The 22,544-nt window shown below is 35.0% G+C and overlaps 1 protein-coding gene across 1 annotated transcript in view; it reads left to right on the top strand.

The window, feature by feature from the left end:
* The window catches only part of ccdc125 (coiled-coil domain containing 125), an 82,779-nt gene that overhangs the window by 19,829 nt on the left and 40,406 nt on the right, over positions 1-22,544 (top strand). The window contains exons 4-8 of the mRNA XM_039759241.1: positions 6,246-6,332; positions 7,874-7,951; positions 17,141-17,226; positions 17,976-18,058; positions 19,720-19,835. Coding sequence (XP_039615175.1) covers positions 6,246-6,332; positions 7,874-7,951; positions 17,141-17,226; positions 17,976-18,058; positions 19,720-19,835 — 450 coding nt within the window. The remainder of the gene's footprint in view (positions 1-6,245; positions 6,333-7,873; positions 7,952-17,140; positions 17,227-17,975; positions 18,059-19,719; positions 19,836-22,544) is intronic.

The following is a 22,544-nucleotide window of genomic DNA, read 5'->3' as shown; positions in this document are numbered from 1 at the left end:
TGATTTTTAGTGCGATGAGAGAAGTCACAAAATCAACCGGAATGTTCAAGGAAATTCTAGAAAAAAGCCAGATCTAAATCCGTTAAATAGTTCTCTCGTGAAAAGTGGACAGACATACAAACAGATGGACACATTGGATTTTATATATACAGTATATACTGTATATACTACCAAAATACATCGCAGCGGTGAAGAAGTGTGTTAAAGAAGTTATGAAAAAGAAAAGGAAACATTTTAAAAATAACGTAACATTTGCTTTCTATTCGTTTGCATAAGCACAGTCCTTCACCAGCAATTATTTAATGTTAGCTCAGACCTGGCACTTAAAAGTTTCTATCGCACTTTTGCTGAGTTTGTGCCAAACACATCCTCTCATTAAACTTGTATCTCGCGAATATCGTATTCGTCTTAGGCATGACAAACGCCAGCGGCAGCGTGTCTATGAACTTAATTTAAAGTTAAGCTTTACACCTTGCTTTCCTATTCGTTTGCATAAGCACAGTCCTTCACCAGCAATTATTTAATGTTAGCTCAGACCAGGCACTTAAAAGTTTCTCTCGCACTTTTGCTGAGTTTGTGCCAAACACCACCCTGACCTGATATATCATCTTCGTTTGCATAAGCACAGTCCTTCACCCACGAATATTTAGCGGCAGAGTGTTTCTTTTGGATTGTCTCTGACGGACGGCCTTATATGGGCAGGCACTCAATTACGTGGGAGGCGTGACGATGAGGGACGCAACTCCGCCACACACGGCGACCAAGCTGCAGGCTAAGGCCATATATATGTACATAAGTAGGTTCCAGTTATGACCGTTATGTGTAGAATTTCGAAATGAAACCTGCCCAACTTTTGTAAGTAAGCTGTAAGGAATGAGCCTACCAAATTTCAGCCTTCTACCTACACGGGAAGTTGGAGAATTAGTGATGAGTCAGTCAGTGAGTCAGTCAGTCAGTGAAGGCTTTGCCTTTTATTAGTATAGATATATATACATATACACTGTGAGTGGAAAAAAAACACACCAAAATGTTTTTCATCACATCTTCAACAATAGTCGGCCGATTTTGATAAAATTTGGAACATTGTATAAACTTGTGTCAAAGCCTGGTCAAAGCAGTATAAGATCTTACTTATTTATAAATTTGGTTGCCAAATCAAACATTAAGTAAATCAGCCGACTATTGTTGTATAATTTTTTTTCCACTCACAGTGTATATACACACAGACTAGCTTCAAGGAAGCAACACTGCAAACCACTCTCAAGACAAAGCACTTCCCACTGACCCCTGCCTTTCAAAACCTCTTTTTTTGTTTGTATTATTTTTCTGCTGTCCAAACAGCTCATGAAGCATTTGTAACTTTCTGTTGTTTAAGAAATCAAAATAGATCTGAAATAAAACTCAGTTTACTCTTAAGGTATGTTGGTTTATTTCCAAATTAATTTTGCCTGATGTCTGTGTAAGTCGGTCTTTATAAACCAGTGATTATGAGTATAATTAGATTTGCAGTCATTTGGCGGTTTGAATTACCATAAACTAAGACTAATGAATTTCATTTAGGAAAGTACATTAAAAACTTGGGTAAACTGAAATATAATTCCTATAAAAGGTATTCAATATAAAACACAAAATAACTACTTATATAAATATTGGAGGCCTTTACTATGACGCTCCAGTGCAAGTAATTGGTTTTAAAAGTCATATAATTAGTTGAATGGAGATAACCTTTCTGTAGTCAAGCGGATTTAATTGACTGTGATATATATGCACCTTGTTTGGAAGGCCCAGGTTGTGGTGAGTCAGTATAATGACCTAACCTCCACAATAAATACAACAGAACACTACAAGCAACCGTGTGAAAAGGTGATTGAAAAGCACAAATCACGGCATGCATACAAGAAAATTTTCAAGTCACTCAATATCCCTCAGAGTAAATTTAAATCAGTCATCAGTAATGGGCTATAAATGTGCCTAGAGCAAGCCATCCACAAAAGTAAGTCATCTTACAAAAAGATGATTAGTGAGGGAGGCCATCATATGACCCAAGATAACTCTGGCTAAGTCTGGAGAGACTATGCAGAGTAACAAAGAGAAATCCACTGTTAAAAAAAATGCAGAGTTTGCAAGAAGGCTCATGGGAGACTCTGAAGTCAGCTGGAAGACAGTTCTGTGGTCTGAGACCAAAATTGAGCATTTTCACCATCAGACTAATTATCATGTTTGCCAGACACTGCACATTATCCAAAACACACAATCCCTACCATGAGACATGGTGGTGGCAGCATCATTGGGTGGGAATGCTTCTCTGCAGCAAGCCCTGTAAAATCTGTGAGGGTAAAGGGTAAAGTGAATGGAGTAAAATACAGGTAAATCCTGAAAGAAAATGTTCTGCAGTCTGTAAGAAAATGTGTGCCTTGAGAGAAAATTGGTTTTCCAGTAGCACAGTCAATTCAAGCAAAAACGCATAGCTACATGGGAATAACGGAACAGTAGATGTTTGTCCAATTAACAATTTGTGGCTGTATTTGGGGGGGTGGGGTGGGGGAAGCTGTTGTCTCACAATCCAAAATGAACCTGACACTGTTTTGGGGATGAACTGCAGTGTATAAATGTGCAAAACTGAGAGAGACCTGTGCACATCAACTCAAGGACAGAATTGCTGTCAGAAGTGCATCTACTAAATACTGCCAGAAGGGGGTCAAATCTGTTGCGATTTAATTATTTCTGTTTTACATTTGTAGTTAATTCAGACCACTTTGGAAAAATCTGTTTTCACTTTGACATTAGGGTGAATTCTTATGCAATTAATTATTTTCTGTTTTATATTTGCAATTAATTAAGATCACTTTGCAGAAATTTGTTTTCACTTTGACATTAAAGACTCTATTTTGTTAAATGTTTAAAAAAAAAAAGGCAAGTGAATTCAACCATGATGCAGTGTTGTATGATGAATACAACTTTCAAGGCATATGGGCACTATATTAGATTAGATTATGGAGGAATGATTAAAGATAAGTTAAAGAAAGGTTAAAAAAATTAGCCCAAATTAATGGACCATTTGTAACATTAAAAAAGTAACAAATTTCTCCTCCGTGGATCTGCATGGTGACAAGATAAAGGAAAAAATAAAGAAAAGACATTAGCAAGAAAAATTACTGCAGCGTTAGTCATCACGCATTTGAGGCATACAGCAGTTGGAAGAAAATTAAAATTTACAAAAAGTCACCTGGAGAAGAATATTGATAATAATGTGTAAGACGCCCTTTTCACTATATTAGTGGTGAAGGAGGTGAAGTATGGAAAGAAAAGCATCAGAAAAATAATTTATTTAAAATACTGAAGCAGAAAAAGCAAATTTAACACACATGATGAATATAATTGGCCAAAAACCTACCCCATCACAATTTGGTGCAATGAAGGTGCCAATCCTGGACAAGTCTGTAGACCATCACAGTGCACAGGTTAATACACACCCCCATAAACATTGATATGGGTTTAGATTTTAATTATACATTCAACCTAATTTGATATGAATATTTAATTTTGTGAAGTGTTTGTTAGTAAAGAGCTCAGATCTATTAGGGCTATATAGACATTTGAGTATGTATGTAGTATAGCATTGTGCTGGTAAAAACAAGGTAAATGCCAGCTCTTGACAACATTTGCTTTGGAGTCCTCAAATAAATTACTCATTGTGTCTAAAAGCCTGCAAAACTTATTTTTGAGTGGTCATTCAGTGCAAATTTGAGTAGATCCCAAGGTCTAAAAATTGGCTAACACTGTAACGTTTTTTTTTTAAAAAGAGTAGTTTTTGTAAATTAGAGTACATTCACCTTGACTTGTAATACTGTACATGGAACAATAAAATGTACTAAAGGACAGCCAATACAGATTTGTACCATGAACATCTTGTTTTAATTATTTGCTTATTGTGGACCATATCAGAGTTAATGGGCTCATTGCTGTCCACAACCAGATTTTATGCCAATATTGGTTAATAACATAGGAATGATAGGAAACTGAAATATGCTTAAGATTCACTTAAAAGAAGTAATGAGCTAAATACTTAATGCATTTAGGTAACCAAATTGAAATGTACCTTTTGAAATCTGTATTGAAATAAAAGCTCTAAACAAAGTCTTCAGATTGACTGCTTAAGGTTTTTTATAACTGAACTGAACTGAATTGTGTAAACAGAGAAGGAGGGTGTAAAAGATTTGAGAATTCTAAGCCAAAACGTACTGGGAGCAAAAGCAAAGATATGGTGAAAGCTTTTAGAATTATGAACGGAGTTGAGTTACTGATGTTTACTTTAAAATTAGTTTTTCGTCGATGACAACAACACATATGGAAGCTTGTTAACTATACTTCTAAATCAAATATTACTTTACACATAACAATTGTCAATAAAGGAGAGCTGTGGTGTAGCTGAAATAATTTGAGAAATATCCGGTTTCTGGCAAATTTTTACTTTCCAGTTCATTGAATAGGAGTTGCCTGGTTGCTATTATGGGCTGAATCGGATATAGTCAAAACTGTGTTTATATAGTTTTTCAATAATTAATCTTTAAAATTCTTGCAATGGACTTTTTGCAAAGTGACATAACTGTCACACTTGGTGTGTCTTAAGATTCCAAATCCAAGTGTCCAAGTCTATTTAATTCCTCTGGCCTTTTAAGTTTATTATGCTAGGAATATACTGTGATAGACAGCTGGGGATGTGCCCCCACTGGGAGGCCTGGAGAAGCAGGGGACTGGGAGAGGGGCAATTCTTTCCCCAGGACGCAAGAGGGCAGCCATCCTGGATTGTGTGGGAGCCACGGAACTGGAAGGCTCAACCCTTTGGGGATCCGTGGCCACCGCCAGGGGGCACCCGAAAGACCCAGGAGCCTTGGGCCACAGCATTTTCTCCACACCAGGAAGTGCTGCCAAACCAGAAAGCAGTTACACCCGGAGTGCTTCCGGGTGCCCATGAAGCACTTCTGTCAGACCAGGAAGTGCTGCAGTGAGATCATCAGGGAGCACCTGGAGCATATCCCGGTGCATTATAAAAGGGGCTGCCTCACTCCTTTCAGATAGCTGGAGTCAAGTGGAAGAGGACGGAGTTTATGAGGAGGAGTGGAGGTGTCCTGAAGTGAAGGACTAAGGACTGAGTAATGTGTGATGATTTGGGCACTGTGTGTTGTGTGTGTCACAAAATAAAGGGTGCGTGTTTTGAAGACATCTGGAGTTTGTGTTTGTCTGTGCTGAGGCTGATCTCTTACAGTACTCCGCAAGAAATATGTTGTGCTGTCAAAGTGAATCTCTTACAGGAATTATTCTGGATCTCTAATTCAAATCATGACACGGTACCTAGGATCCATCCATACTACTGAGTAAAATACTGAGATGCCTGAGCTTACCCCTGGCCTGTCTTTGCCAGCAGTGGGAGGCAACCTTACTGTGCATATTTTAACATGGAGTCGAAGGGGTCATATTTAAATTTAAATAGGAAACTTTGCATATATGGTGAAGAACATTTTGGCCTTGTTTATAAAACTGACAGCAAAGCCCTTTCAAAGAAGCAGCTCTGATAAATGTATCAGTTTTATATGGTTGGGTGAATTTTATTTCTTACTATGTTTGTAAACTATTGAAATTTCTGGTATGGAAAATCTATTGGCATGTATATTCATGGCGTTGATATTATATATGTGCAAAGTATAGTGAATTTCCTACTTACATGTGTTAATCGAAATGCAGCACGTCGGCACTCTCCAGCACCATGTTCAGTCAGTATTATTAACTTGCCTTGAAACCTTAGTCTTCCTTTTTTGAAATAACTAATTAAAATGCTATGCTGTACAAAATAAATTTTCACTCATCAATGCAGTTCTGGATCTTAATGTTTCTGTTCAGTTAGCGCATAAATGCTACCATATTAAGTAAATAAAAATGTTTAAAATATATGTAAAATTATAATACCACAAAAAGGTTATATAACAACGGTCTTGTCTTGGCTGAACTAATTTGTCTGCTCCTGTTTCCAGTCTATTTACTGTAATTTAACATCAAGTGGGATAGTTGTGTTTTCGCACAGAGAGATCAATACACTGCTCTAAAACCTATTCCTAAATCATGAACAGGATTCATTGGCTGAAAATAGTGTTGTATAATAGTAGAGACAGAAAGGAAAAAAAAAATCGTCATGTACATAATAATTCAGATCCTTGTTAACTTTGGAATTTGTGTTTATGTCTTAACAGGAAGCTGAAAATTTAAGAAGTGAGCTTGAGGTCACTCAGCGACAACTTGAAGGAAAATATGAGGCACTAAAGATCCTACAGAGCCGGGTAATGGTGAATGGATAAAGTGCACAGATGTTTTCAGAGAGCACATTGGTTTTTGTGTTGAGGGGAAGGTATTAACTGTGTCAAATTAATCTTAGCCCTTTTAATTTTAAAATATGTGTATTGTTGAAATTTCACTAACTTTTACAGATCAGTGTCTTGGGAACATTTGTGTTTTAGAGAGCATGTTCAGAGAGTCATGCCTTCTTTTAATCTGTCATGGTTTATCAACAATAAAGAAGCCTCAGACAAGTTTTCACCTAATATAGTTTGTGATCTTTGCATTCAGTGAGTTTCAGATCACTTGCAAATTAGATCAGTATATCTAGGCAAATTAATCTAAATTGCTTCTTAAAGTAAATTATTAAAAATGTGTACTGTATGTAACAATAAAGAATGTACATTTTTCTTTTGCAGCCTTTAAAATTTATATCTACTGTATGTTAATGGGTTAAACCTTTTGCTTTAAAACTTAACAAGAAGTGATAGCAATTAAACTATATCAAATTCCAAAGACTTATAAGAGTACCAAAAAATATTCCTTTTTGGCAATGAAAACTACTTTTTGTTTAATCCTAGTTTATTGCTCAGTTTTAATGTACATCTTTACACACTTTTATTTAGAGTATGTATATCATAAACATTTGTAAGACTTTGCTAAATTGCAATATACTACAAAGAACAGCAGCAGAAAAAAGGTTGAAAAATGAGGCACATTTTGTGCTCAAAGTACTACGGGTGTGCTGGTGCATTTTTGGATCATTTCCAGTGTCACTTTGCACTTCTTGCCAAATTAACCATGATTGAAACAACTGATGGAATGAACCAATTTTTAATTTCAGTCATGACATTTCAATGAGTTGGCACATCTGCTTGGTTCATTCAGATGAGACTTATTTATGTTGGCCGTCATCAGCAATCAGGTGAAGGTGGTATTTAAATAATTTGGCAACACCAATTATGTACATATAATGTCTTTCTTGATATAAAATGCATGATCTATGAAATTAAGCATATATGCATTATATTAGGTTCATTCAACTTGAAATTTAAAGTGTGTGTTTACTTAATTGGCAAATGAAATATTAGCTTAATTTTTACTTCTGGAACACTTGTAATTGTAAATTTGTTTTGGTGAAAGGGTGCTGGTAAGCCATAAAACCCTTTGCTTAATCTACTTTTTGAAACATACAGAAAAAAGTATCCACAGTATGTGTTTAATCCTGAATCCTAACTCTGGTCTTTTTTTTTTGGCTAATAACCTTATAGACTTCATTTGTGTATAGTTGATATTGTCTTATTTGTTGTTTTTACACATTTGTGCATGTCTAAATAATCTGTAGGAGATTAGTTTTGTATCATCTTACTTGTATTTTCTAGTTATGTTTTAGCTTATATTATTTGCGTATATTGTATTCAAAAAAATTCTGTTAATGTTTTTACATCTTATGTATATTATTTATATAGTATATTAATGATTGTTATCCAAAACTCTATGGATAAGTGTATGTGTGTTCATTTCTTTGTTTTTTTCCACCAATTAGGCTGTGTTTGATAAGGCAACCACTCACACAAAAACTCTGCTTCAGAAGAGTGAGGAACATAATAAAGTCTTAGAAAAGGTAATTTGCTATTTCATTTCCATCAAAGATTAAGTGTAGTGATTTAAAGTCTGAAGTGGATATTAAACAAAAAATAGTAATTGCAAATCTAATTTTTAAGGTAACAGACACAGTGACAACTTAGTAGGCCCACAATTAAATTCTTTCTATAATGACTTTCTACATGTTACATCCTATCAGATTTTAAACATTTATTGTATTCAAAATACTTTTTTATTCGTTCTTCAGAGTATTTTTTATCAAATTTTGAATTCTGTAGATTTAACATGTATTTTGTGCTTCTTATTTATTTTTATCTATGGTAGTTTTTCTTAATGTTATGATTTTATTTATATCATAGCAAATTTTTTTTTTCCGATCATCACCATTTTGAGGTACTGTGAATTAGGGATGCATTGGTTAGTTGCTAAGGGAGTGTTACCATTGGGACATCACACACATGACACTTTATAGCCCAGAAGTTCAGTAGCTATTTCCTTCCTGTTTGAAAATTAAATTATCATGTAAAGAACTGTTGTGCTATTTTTTTTTTTTTGCTCTTTTTGGATCCTGATTTTCTTGTTTGTACTTTCTGACTTAGATTCTTGTTTAATTAATTGGGTTGACGCCTTTGATCCTTTAATTTCTGTTTTTTGACTTTTGACCCATTCCTGGTTCATGATTCTTTCTACTGATCCTTTTATCAAAATCAATTCATCCTTGTTTTAGCCAGGCATAACAGCAAAACAATCCACCTGTCCATTTTAAATTAGGCTGCATCGGTTTAGAATCAACCTGCAAACGTCTTGCTGAACAATTTATTTTAAAGTAATAGTAGGGATCCACTGTACTAATTCCTTTCATAATTTAAAATATTTCAATCATGTCACCTTTTTCCAATTTGCCTAAACTGAAGAGACTAAACTACTTTGGTCTTTACCTATCTTCTTTTTTTAATATGTAGACAGAAGCTGTACAGAGTACTCCGGTTAAGGCCTTACTAGATGAGTTTTATATTACTGATTATTATTGTCTTCTATTATTGCATATGTATACTGCAAATATATCTCACATTTTGAGACTATGTATTATTTCTCGCTGTTAATTAGCCTTGGTATGATAAATATTTCGAAGTGTAGATCTTTCTTACACAGGTCATTTACTTCTTACTTTTTGAAATGAGCTTATGTTTCTGTAAACTAAAAAAATGGTCTTATCTGCATAAATAAGTCTGACATGGTAAATAAAATTTACCCCTAAACTACCATTCAGTTTCATTTTACCTTTGCTCCTTTTTCAACAGTTTGAAATGAGGGTGATATGCTTAATAAAAAACAGAAACGGTCATAATCTTCAGCAAGCCACCTAGTGATAGTAAATAAATATGTATAAATTGGAGATAGCCATAGGAAAAAAAAAAACATAGTGGTGTAATATGATATTAATATTTATTTTTGTATAGTATGCTTCGCTTAATGCAGGTGCAGAGCACTGTGATAAGTACACAGGTAAAACACAAAGTACAATTACAAACAGATATTTAATGAGTACACATAAAGACACAGATTTGTTTAAATAGACAAAAAAGCAAATTAGTTTGAAACTGATTAAAATAAATGATGCCCAGTGACATCTGTCCTTTAGTTAATAGTTGACAAGCTGATCCAGAAGGGTAACAAATTTTACAAAAATGCATCCTGTACAACCAAGAAAAGAAAAGAAAAATGTTAGAAATATGTATATTCACGACCCTGAACAATTCTGAAAAATGTCACTGTTAGTGTATAGATACAATTGAAGTGACGAATGATATAAAATGTGGTAAAATAAACAGAACAAAGTAAGCTGTTGCAAAAAGTGAATACAGTCTGAATGTAAATATTGTATTGCTGAACCTGAATGATTGCAGAATAAAAGGGAAAAATTCTTGCTAATCAAACAAACAAGCAGGTGTCTTTTGCCTTTTGTAAAGGTGAAATAAGGGTTTTGAGGCCATTTCTAAAAATCTCTCATGGCAGCATCTTGTGCCAGTGACACAGAAATGCAAAAACCTAATACCTAATCTTCCCCAATATTAGGTTATTTAGAATTTGTCATATAAATGCCTAATGCTGCTCAAAAGCACAAAATAAATTGCACAAAATAAATCGGAAAATCCTGCCTGCTTAATATATTGTATTTGCATTCTGTAGTAGCAATAACTTGTTGTTCTTCATCATCACTGATTTAATGGACTTTTCTTGGTCTGCCCAGTTTAGTCAATCCCCAAATCTTTTTCCTCCACTCTCCATGGCCCTAGGCATCTTTTGGGGTTGAGACCTATTCTTTTCATATCATCTTACACCTACACCATCTCTTACCATGTCATATTTGGACCCTTCTCCTTTCAGAAAAGCTCCATTTTCAAGTATCTAACTCTACAAATAATATTACATCAGTAATTGGCAGCACAGAAGCAAACTTTTGTCTCACTTGTCACCCACAGGCTACCCTTCACATCTGCATTGGATTAAGTTTCATCGCCCTGGTCATTCCTGCATTTAATTTTGATGCCTTTAAGTTCCAAACTAGCTTTCCATCACAGTGTCTTTTCAGGACAGGATCATGAACTACTTTGTTAGTCGCAGCAAGATTTAATAAGAATAAAAAACTGTTCAGGGCTTAGTGACCAACTCTAATCCTTATGAACCCACTAACTAAAAATTCCAGTGTTAATAACTCTACAAACAAAAATCACAGTTACTTTACAAGAAAAAAATTCCAAAAATAAGGCTTGAATTTGACAAATAAGATTATATGATGAAATCACAGCTATTAAATTGATTCAGCAGATGTAAAATTTGAAAACAGTTAAAGCCTTGCCCGCTCTGGATTATGATGAAGGTGACAGAAAGATATCCCTAGCAAGCCAATACTTAAGAAAAGATTTCTTTTTAGATACTCGTCTCTCTTGTACATAGATGGTAAACATCCAACTATCAGTAGGTGGCTTATATTTTTTTTTTTCTCTAATCGGTTTTTCAGTTGTTCCCTGCTTCTCTTACAGATGTCTGATTGTCTCTTCCTCCTCAGTCTTAACATTTTCTGTGTTAAATCACCTCTGGCCAAATGTTCTTTCTTCACAATGAACCTCATTATTCCAGTTGCTCCCCTCATTCAGCAGCTTCTCTTTTGCCATTTGCATTGTAATCCTGAACACCTTTCTCATTATTTTCTCTTCCTTAAGCTTTTGTGCTCTTCCAACTGCTTTTCTAGCTTTTCTTGCTTCCTCATAGATTATGTTGCCACCTTCCTTATAGCATGTTCCACAATTGCTGTATCTGCCCCAGCATGTCATCACCATGTCTCTGTTACTGCGCAGATCGGCTCCTTGCTCCCTCTTCACTTTTGGGAGTGTCTTGTACCCGACATCGTCAGTACTGTAACCAAGATGAGCATGGCTGATGAGGACAAAACACACGTGAAGCAAGGGAATGGTATAAAAGTGATCAATGCTTTTATATTTAAAAAAAAAAACAAAAAAACAGCAAAACCTGTACAAAAAGTGCAGTGCTTACAAAATAGTTCAATAAATAAATAATCCATAAAAAGATGCATCTATGGGGGTTAAAATAAGAATAAATAAATCCATTAAAAACAAGGTTAAAATCAACTGGAAGGAAAGTGTCTTTTTTTTTTAAAAAAAAAAAAAAAAACAGTGCCTTCTTTCTCACTGCCGGCTCCTCAGCTTATCCCATACTGGCCTTGCAGCAGAGGAGTTGCCCTACACACATAGCTGACCTTCCACAGGTCCAGGTGCCTGCTGTCCCATGGCTACTATCTGGCTCCCATTCCAGACTTAGGCTTGAGACTCCAACGGACATGGTGCTTACGTTGGAGCTGTCCTCCCAAGTCTCCTCGACACCTGCTGCCTTCCCTGTCTTCCATGGTGAGTCACTACTCATAGTGCACATCAGTCTGGCTCCTCGAGTTGCTCGGCTAGAGCGATCTCTCCTTCAAACCAGGTATCAGCCTCTCATGCTGCTCAAGGGGCTCTCCTTCTCAGCTGCCTGCCTTCTCTCTTTTGATCACCCTTTAACCTCAGTCTTTTTTGATCTTCTTATCTCACACTCACACTTCCCTTTTAGAATGGGGATGTGGCACAGGTGAGCAGTCAGCAGCTCCTGGTGTTAGGGTTGCAGACGATTCTATTGTATCGCACATGGGAACCGCTCGCCACGATACCATGGCACCTCACACGAAGATGCAAACACAGCTATTATTTCTTAAAAACCCCAAACATCCATGGACCTCACTTTACCACAGTCTCCTTGTGTTTCAACAATCACTTTGTCTAAATGCAGACTTTCTCTTTTTCTACCCAGATATTCTCCATTGCTTCCCACTTGCTATTCATGCCTTAGGATTGTGAAACCTCATTCCCTTTTGCAATCATTCTTTCAGCATTTTGTGCTTCTCACATCTCTCCATAAACTTACTCACCTTTTACTCTGATCATCTTTCTTGCCAATAAGCAGTCTACCTTGCTACTTGCACCACTAGATTTATATTACCATGTTGATTTTCTCCTTCTTAAATATGGTGTGGCACGCAACCATTTCCGTTGCCTTACCAAACTCTAGAATCTTTTCATTCTTTACATTCCTAGTACCCCCATGGACTCCCTTATAACCACCAACACTGGCTCCAACACATCTTTTTACGTTGCTGCCCATTATACTCACTTTCTCCAGAGGCACACCAGATGTCCGCTCCGTCAGCCTGTTCTAAAACTCATCTTTTTTTTTTTTTTTTTTGCATCATGCAAGCACGTGGGGCATGTTCTGAGACTCTGCTCATCACTCATTTACCAAAAATCATCTTAGCCCCTGCAACATATTTATTCACAGTCTTTACCTCTACTACTTTATCTGCCCATTTTTCAGACATCATTTTTTCCCTGTCAGGGAAAACTTGTGCTTTCTACTATTCCACTGAGCATTCTTGTGCCTTTACCTTTTCCACCTCATCTCTTTCTGTTCAAAACTTAACATCATTTTAACTGATTTTTTTTTCCTGTCATACTCCCAGTATTCCAAGTCACAGTCTTGATATACTCTCCTTCACACCCCTTACTTCCCCACCTTTTTCTCCCTTGCCATCATAAATCTGGTTTCTGCCATAGGTGTGTCAGCTGCGTCCCCTCAGGAGCACCTACAGGGAGCTACTACTATGGATTCTTCCCTGCCCATGCTTTGTAACTCTTATTATTTTATCTCATCATCATGATTTAATTGAAGAAGAAATTTTTAAAGCTGTATTCCTTTCCTGACATCAAAGTTCTTTAGTGGCAGATATGCAGAAGGGTTGGTGACCTTAATCTAACCATAGTTCATGAGGATAATGACAGCAATAAATAATATACCTTTAATGAAAGCCACTTCAACTGTGAGACTGTATTTACTGTATTTAGGAAGGCTTAGCATTGTATGAGTGTCAGCATTATCAAAGGATATACCACTTTTACAGAAACATTACATTGTTAAATAATGTATATCCATTCTGCTGTGAGTGTTTATTTCAAAACTTACAAAGAGAAATATTTAAGAAAATTTTCTAAAATCATTTTTCAGTCACTATATATGGAAATGAAATATGTTGTAAATAATATTGAATGCTATAATATAGTGCTTTACCTTCTTATTGGTGCATCATTTTTAATCTGTCTAATACATAAATTTGTTGTGTTTCATTTGATTTAATAAAGAAAGATACATCAACAAAGATTCAGTATGAATCTATTGTCACCCAAGGAAAAGTCCCAGTATTTCATGAAAATATAAATCCGCTGAAACTGTGTTCCTGTCAAACAAGCAACCATTCATTATCCTGCAGACAATATATACAAAAGTGAAAATGTGAACACTTATATCCCTCTTGCGCAGACAAGATTAATCATTAAAAATATTCATGATCATACTATTTTTTTTTTTTTGTTCCCTGCATACTCATACCTGCAGATTTTCTTTTTAACTTAATTATGACTGCAGTTCTCTCTTTGCTAATGGCAGAAGCTTGTACGATGAATAGAATCGAGAAAGCCAGACTTTTATCACAGGCAAATGTGTATAGGTTATTCCATTTAGGGGAATAAAAATAATTTATTTTATATTCAGATGAAACAAACAGTGAATATACAATTTTTTATAGTTTAAATGAACAAATGCACATGATTTTAAAAATGAAATTTGCTGTTTTTTAAGTATTAATGCTAATCGAAAATATCACATTTTCAATTGCAGTTATGCGTGCGTCATGTATTTCTGCTAGTGTTGAATAAATAAACCCTCTTCACCACCAGATAAATTTAAGTGATTGAAAATTGACATATTTCAAGAGCTAATCCAGAATAGTAATGTTGCCATTGTAGTTGATGGATAACAAAGTCTAATGGGACTGTGGTCTCTTAGAAACAGACAGTAGACACACACACATAAAATGATTATGCTTAAAGCTCTGACATGTAGCTATATATCCTTTGTTTTATTTGACCACTAGAAATAAAATTTAACAAAATGTTTGTAGATTTTACTAGAAGATTACCAGAAATCAGTATATTGTATTCCTTTTTAAAACCGGAAGCATTCATGGAGCACATACATATACGATTAAAATTAGTCGCTGACTTCACTTTTTACTTACACTGCACTGACATTTTTGCCCCTTGAAAAAGGAGCTTTTATTAAAATTTTTCAAAGCCATATATTTCTGAAAATGGCAGCTTTGCATTGCACTGTGGCTGGGTGAAAATGCAGATACAAATCATACTCTGATTGGTTCCTGCTTATTTTGTGCCCCCTACCTGATTGGATCTTGCTTATTACAATAACTCTTTCACTGACTGGTTTTCTTCCATGAAGGGTGAGCTTAATCCATTATAATGTACATAGAGGAGCTGGTTTCCTTTGCACTTCTTTTGTTACTTCTATGCATCTAAATTGCGTTTTGTGTAGTTTGAACGCTTTATGCAGAAGACAAATAATTTATGTGCCACTAAAGTTTTGTGATAACTGTTGTTTCTGCTGATGTTACCATTCATCCAAGGAGGGCACTTCCTTGTTTCTGCTGGTATGCAAAGGCAATCAGCTTGTCATATGCATTTTTTTTTAGTTGTTTTAGTCTGATTGGAGACATCAGACTATGCTAGTGTTAGTATGGATGGGGAGAGTTTTTGTTATGTTTATACTTTAGTTCTTGGTGACTTGCATTAATATTTCTCCTAGGTGAACATTACTGGTAATGGGTTCCTCATTTTTGTTTGTTTGTTTGTGCTTATTTTTCCTAATATGTAGACCAGCCCTGGACATGGAGTGCCACAGTGGCCGTAGGCCTTTGCTCTAGTCATTTCCTCAATTTGAAACTAATTCTTGTTTTTTATGAAACTAAATAACAAGATCAAATAAAAAGTAAAAATGAGGCATTGGCTATGAAATTATTGCAGTAAGAACATGCAGCCATGGGAGTCCACGAGGACTGAAGCTGCAAATACCAGTCTACAGTTTACCAACAACCAAGGCAGCAATACACATTTTTTAAAGAGAAATGAAGATCACACAGTACTGTTATAAATTTCTCTTGAATATATGCAGATAATTGGAAAAGTAAATAAATACAGTAAATATTAACCTCAAACTAAGAAAAGTTGTTTTCACCAGGGCCCTCCAGAACAAAGACTGGACATTGCTAACCTAAAGGAAATGACAAAAATTAGAGTATCTCTAATCAAGACCACCTACCTGTCTCTGTTCTTACAGAGCTAAATGAATTTCTTTAATTGTATATTTATCTCATTATACAGTAGTTCCACTTAGTTGAGGAAAGTTTAAGGAAGAAATGAAATGAAATGAAAGGATGCAGTTACTGTGTTTCATGTAATCTGTTGGACAAAAATGAATCAGTCAGATTTCAGTCAGTAAAGAAAGACACAGATGTCCATGACCTAAAAAACATAGCTGTTCTGAATTGTACTTTAAGAGTATCACATGGTTGTTGATGTTTCTGTGATTAAGTAATACTGTATTGTTAATTACTTATTATTTTAATGCCATTATAGTGATGGAACTATATTATTATTTTTTAAAATAACTTTTATAGTGTAATTGTCAAAATCTTAAACCTTTGTGTTTGTTTCATAGATATATTTGACTCCTTCAAAACAATCTCAGCTTTTGTCGTAGTCTATTTCATGTCCATATTGAGAAATACTACAACTTTAAAGCTTACAGGATTCTTTAAAATTTCGTATTTCACACACTTTGCAAAAATATTTTCTTATCAGTGCAGTTTTACTTCTTGGACATGCATTGTCGGTTTAATTATTTTAAATTAAACTGGAATATCATCAAGGTTAACAGCTACAAAACACTTGGCAGATTCTAGAAGATATATTTAACAAATAGCTAAAAAAGTGCTAACATGTTTATAAGCTAATAAGGAATGAAAAAGTTAGGTATTTATTATGCCCACTTACAATGTTAAAAGGTAACAATAAAATATAAAAACTTCTTAAATTTTGTGAATGTTGAGATACTGTATATTTATTATAGAAAAAGAGGTTCTGCGGTTTACTGGCTTTGATTGTGATTATGTTAAGGAAGCCTACAATATAATCAGTACACAAGTGAAATGATTAATCTTTCATATTTTGTTGAATATGTTCATTCTTAAACTTAGACTGAGGTGCTGACTTAGTCCATAGTTGGCCCTTAGACAAGTGAGCTGCTAGCAGTAAATGTTTGGGGCAGTTATAAGACATGAATACAAGTATAAAGATTATGTACTGAATAATTACAGTTTTTTTTTTAATTGGGTAAAATATATAGACTCCTTCTAACATGCTTACTTTTGTTATGGTGGTATACTTATATAGTTACACCCATGCAGCAAACTGAACAAGTGCAGTACTGCATCTGGTATTGAGTTGATTGGTTTCTCTGATTTGCTGCTGATTAAATACGAACAGGTAATTGTACAAGTGTGTATACCTTTGTGTAAAGTCATGGTTTTGCGTGTATCATATATCCTGCCCAGGATGGATTAATGCCTTGTATAATTTGTTGTTGCAATAGTTTCTGGGACCTCATAGCTCTGGATTTAACTTTTTGTTAAAAAAAAAAAAAAAAGAAAAAGTTTGCATAACCATATATAAAAACTTCTAAAATCTTTTCGTAGGAGGTCAACGCCTTGCAGTGGGAGATTGCTTTCAATCAAGTTCAGTTTAAAAACCTTGAGCAGACTTGGAAAGAAAAATTGGACAGGTTGGTGTATTGCATTGGTTTAAATTCCATCCATCCATCCATCCTCCAACCCGCTATATCCCAACTACAGGGTCACGGGGGGTGGGTCTGCTAGAGCCAAACCCAGCCAACACAGGGTGCAAGGCAGGAAACAAACCCCAGCCAGGGCGCCAGCCCACCGCAGTGGTTTAAATTCCATTGTTGTTATTAACAGATAATGGGCCTAGAGTTAGGTGGAGCTGGCTGATGTCGGCACATTTTGTACTGCTACAATTGCTGTATTTTCAGAGGTACAGTATAGCAGTAGCTGTATTTATGTTATATAAGATAAGAGTTTCAAGTTCTGTATGAAAATTGTGAGGATAGCTGTTCATTTGAGAAATGTTAATTTGATTGAACCGTGCCAATCTTTGGTAGCTCGCCACTAGAATAAAGTTTTAGTCTTTCCTTTACCTGTTATCCCTTTGATTACTTCTGTGATCCTAAGAAGTTAGGTACTAGTCTCGAAATGTGCCCACATCTTTTTGCAGCTAAAAGACTGACAATACCATTAAGACAAAAGCTTAAATTCTGAGTTAATAATTATCAAAAAATATGCAGTCTTTCTTATTTGAATATTTTTTTCATCTCTATATCTTACATGCTTTTAATCTTCACATTAATTACTTGTATTGATGTCTGTCTTTGTGCTATTGAGCCTTGAGCATGGGAAAGGCACTATATAAATAAAATGTATTATTATTATTTTATCTATAATATATACTTAATAGGGTCAGCTGTGAAAATGAAATACTGAACAAAAATCTAGAAGAGAAAGGAAATGAAGCACGTGACTTGAAGAAAGAAAATGAATGTAAGTTGCACTCTGTTAAATACTTGTAAAACAAGTTGAAGACTACCACCCCTTCATTTACAGTTTTATTGTGTACGTTCCTTGTGAGTAACATCTGCTGCACCGTGTCACCCTATGTCACTGTAAAATTGACTGAATTTAAAATAAATATTGTGTTGCTTTTTCTGAAATATGGAACTTTAAAGTGATCGACCAGTTTTTTTGAAAATATTTTGAGGCCTGGGATGAATTTCCTGGTGAATCCTAGAGATTAACAGGTACTTATGTAACATACATGCTATTTTATGAAGTGTTTCATCGTGCATCTTGCCTAAAAAATGGACCTGAGTTGCTCGAAAGCTTGCATATTATAATCTTTTTAGTCAGCCAATAAAAAGTGTCATTTTATTTGACTTCTCGTTTCATCCATAATGGTTAATACGGTACACCCTACTACTATCAAGTGTTTCCTAAACCCCCTCTTATTCTGGCATTTTATGAGTACTTATTTGTTACCTCCATCCCTTATTAAGTCACTTAGCAAGAAAGCATCACAAATGAAATGGAAACCAAGCAATTGAAAATAGTTTCATTATACAGTATTATTTTTGGCCCTTCAAAGGAATAAAATGTGTTGTTAAAAGTAAGGTAAAATAAAAATGACATTGTACATTAATAAACAATTAAGCAATAGCATCTAAATAGACGCAACATCAAAATAAAATGTCAGACATAATGAATAAAAACACACTTTTCTAAAAAGGGTGTTGTTCTGTTCAGGTGATGTTGACAACAATTCTGTGTTTTTACTAACCCATGTGGTAGATTTTTCATCATTGAGAAGAAACAAAAGTACATTAAGACAGCAAGAACATTGCGTCCACAAATAACAACCTAGTTTGGTTGCTGATACGCTGATCTTCCATGCAATTGTTTTCAAGCAATTTAAAAAAGAAAGAGGACAGATGTGTGGATGCACTTCTTTGCAGTGCAATTAAACTGATCTTAATTAAAATAATTACCGTATATACTCGCATTTGAATACTCCCACGGATAAGTCGGGGCTTGATTTTAACAACGCTCTGTGTAAGAAAGGTCAGAGCCAACTATACTTCCTTAGAAGGTTGGCGTTCTTCAACATCTGCAATAAGATGCTGCAGAAGTTCTACCAGACAGTTGTGGCGAGTGCCCTGTTCTACGCGGTGGTGGGCTGGGGAGACCGCATAAAGAAGAAGGACACCTCACACCTGGCCAAACTTGTGAGGAAGGCAGGCTGTATTGTAGGAATGAAGCTGGACAGTTTAACATCTGTGGCAGAGTGACGGGCACTGAGCAAGCTCCTGTCAATCGTGGAGAATCCACTGAACAGTGTCATCTCCAGGCAGAGGAGCAGCTTCAGTGACAGACTGCTGTCACTGTCCTGCTCCACTGACAGACTGAGGAGATTGTTCCTCCCTCCCACTATGTGACTCTTCAATTCCACCCTTTTAAACGCTAACATTATTCAAAGTTATTGTCTGTTTTTACCTGCATTTTTATTACTCTTTAATATTGTTTTTTGTATCAGTATGCTGCTGCTGGATTATGTGAATTTCCCCTTGGGATTAATAAAGTATCTATCTGAGAAACTGCCTTTCCATATCTAACTTAGCATATCATCAATCTGTTCTCTTCTCCTTTAGACCTGAACCAACAAAGACTTGAACTTCTTGCCATGCTGAATGTTAGAGAACAGAAAATATTTCAGGGTACACTGCCACCTAACAGCAATGACATACATGATGGATCAGCTTTGGAGGTAATGATGAGCAGTGGGTTTTTGCTATTTTAACAGATTAATTACACTCATCTATGATTGGTTTTCAAAGTTTTTAGAGTCCACCTGTCTGCTAAATGAGAGTTACTTTGTCACATCTTCTATGTTTCCTGACCCATATTATATGGTGTACAAGTTAATGATGTTTTTATTTAAAGAAAAATAAAACAGAATCCTTATTAAAATGTGACATTCTTTTGCCATTATGTTTTCTTAAACTATGGTGGCCATATGTCCCATTTACAATGACCCTATGTATTTTTTTATATTTGCAGAGAAACTCTTCATCAAGGTTATTATAGTTTTGCCTTTTTATAATACTTCTTATTTCAATATTTTTTTCCTAACCTTACTTGGAAATTCAGTTTAGATTTAGTTTTTCTTCATTGTGTATTTTTAGTTTTAATTTAGTTTTTATTTTACAAAGACATTTTTATTTTATTTTTTATATATATTAGTTTCAGTTTTAGTAATTATGGTACATTTAAAGAGCTACTATGGAGTTTAGTTTTTGTGTAACAATGAGACAGAACTTTACACACAATGGTTTTGGATATAATATGAGTTTATAACCAGGTACTAAACAATTTTACACAATTTTATAATTTTGAAAATGTTTTCTACGTCATTTGTGCTGAACGAATCTGTGCTGACTGTTGGCACGTTTTATCTTTTCCTTTTATTGCCCAGAATGGGCCAATTTGTAATGTAATTTAGGTGAATTTTAAGGTTTGAGGGTTTTTTACTCTAAATGTCCACTGCATACAACATATCCTGCTCCAACGACAATGTGCTTATAATGAATGCCTTCAATATTGCATTCAATAATCTCAAATTCTGGGCTTTGTTATTTTATACCAACCATATTGATCTCTGATTCCATCTCAGGCACATACAATTTATAGACAGAAATTTGCCACCTGCAGGCCTGGAAAGATATAAAAAAAATAGAAAACAGATTCTACTGTGTCCTGACAGGTGTGATCATGAAAATCATGAGGGCTTAGGAAGAACAAGGCTCTTGGGCTTGAATCATTGTGCAGACCCCACCTAGCTGTATGGAGGGAAACATAGAAAAACAAGTATGTAGTGTGAAGGTTAGGGGCAGTGAGACTTGAATAGCCCACCATAAGAAAACTAAACGCATGAGGAGCAGAGCAAGAGCAGGTAATAATAGTGTGGAGGGACACAAAACAACAGAGACAGCATCTGAGATTAAGAACAATATATACATTATTTACACCTGTTTATCCAGAGAATGATCACAGGAAACCTGGAGCCTACCCCAGAAGGTTTGGATGCAGGCAGGAAAAATCCCTGGTATGCAATATGTATGATATGGCTGATGTTAAGAGCAAAAAGAATATGATGATTTAAACTATCTATTTTGAGAGAGAGAGAAAGATGGACAAAATGGGGACACATATTTTAAAACATAATTCTGCTACTGGATTATTTTCACAATATCAGATATTTTGAGCTATGAATATTAACTAAAAAGATAAATTCATAAATATAAATACAAAAACACATTAGTATGTTTAACTTTTCATCACTTGGTAGACTCTCTTTGCCTACCTAACTGTAATTCAGTAGAGACATTGCCAACTCAGGAATTTTACAAGGTTTGTATCACTCTGCTGTTAAACGACATTTTTAAAGCAGAAGTGATTGGTCAGCAACAATATGCTGATCTTGTATGATGACCATTAGTCTCTCGATTGGTGCCGTTTTATTTTCAAAAATCGAGAGTGATCTCCCCTCAACTTTCTTGTGTATTTAGATATGGGGATGGATATTTGAGGAGTAAACCGCAAGACAAAGATTATATTATGTACATTAAAGAACAATCAACAACAAATCAAATCAAATTAATAATATTTTGAACAATTATTAGAAAAGTAAACTTGACTAAATGGGACTCTGCAACTGCATGAATAAAAAAAAACGATTGTGTTCAGGTAAAGTACCACTTCCGGTTAATGGATATGGCCCAAAAGTTAATACAGATCTACAACTTTGATGTAACAACCACATGCCAAATTTCATCCATTTATCTAGTTGCATTTTTGAGTTAACATGTGTATATGTATACGTCTACGTACCCATAGTCTACGTGACCATCATCATCATCATCAAGCCCTTCCGTGAGAACCCTAAATCCAAAGAGCACTGTTTCATTTATGTTAGGTAGAATGCCCAGAGGGGACTGGGCGGTCTCATGGTCTGGAATCCCTACAGATTTTATTTTTTCTCCAGCCGTCTGGAGTTTTTTTGTTTTTTCTGTCCCCCCTGCCCATTGAACCTTACTCTTTTTCGATGTTAATGTTGATTTATTTTGTTTTATAATTGTGTCTTTCATTTTTCTATTCTTTAATATGTAAAGCACTTTGAGCTACTGTTTGTATGAAAATGTGCTATATAAATAAATGTTGTTGTTGTGTGTATGTATATATATATATATATATATATATATATATATATATATATATATATATATATATATATATATATATATATATATATATATATAATATATAAACTGCTCAAAAAATTAAAGGAACACTTTGAAAACACATCAGATCTCAATGGGAAAAAGAAATCCTCCTGGATATCTATACTGATATAGACTGGGTACTGTGTTAGGAACGAAAGGATGCCACATCGTTTGATGGATGAATGAAAATGATC

Source organism: Polypterus senegalus, chromosome 7 (genome assembly GCF_016835505.1).
Source record: "Polypterus senegalus isolate Bchr_013 chromosome 7, ASM1683550v1, whole genome shotgun sequence".
Lineage (NCBI taxonomy): Eukaryota > Metazoa > Chordata > Cladistia > Polypteriformes > Polypteridae > Polypterus > Polypterus senegalus.
This window is presented reverse-complemented; position numbering and strand designations above follow the sequence as displayed.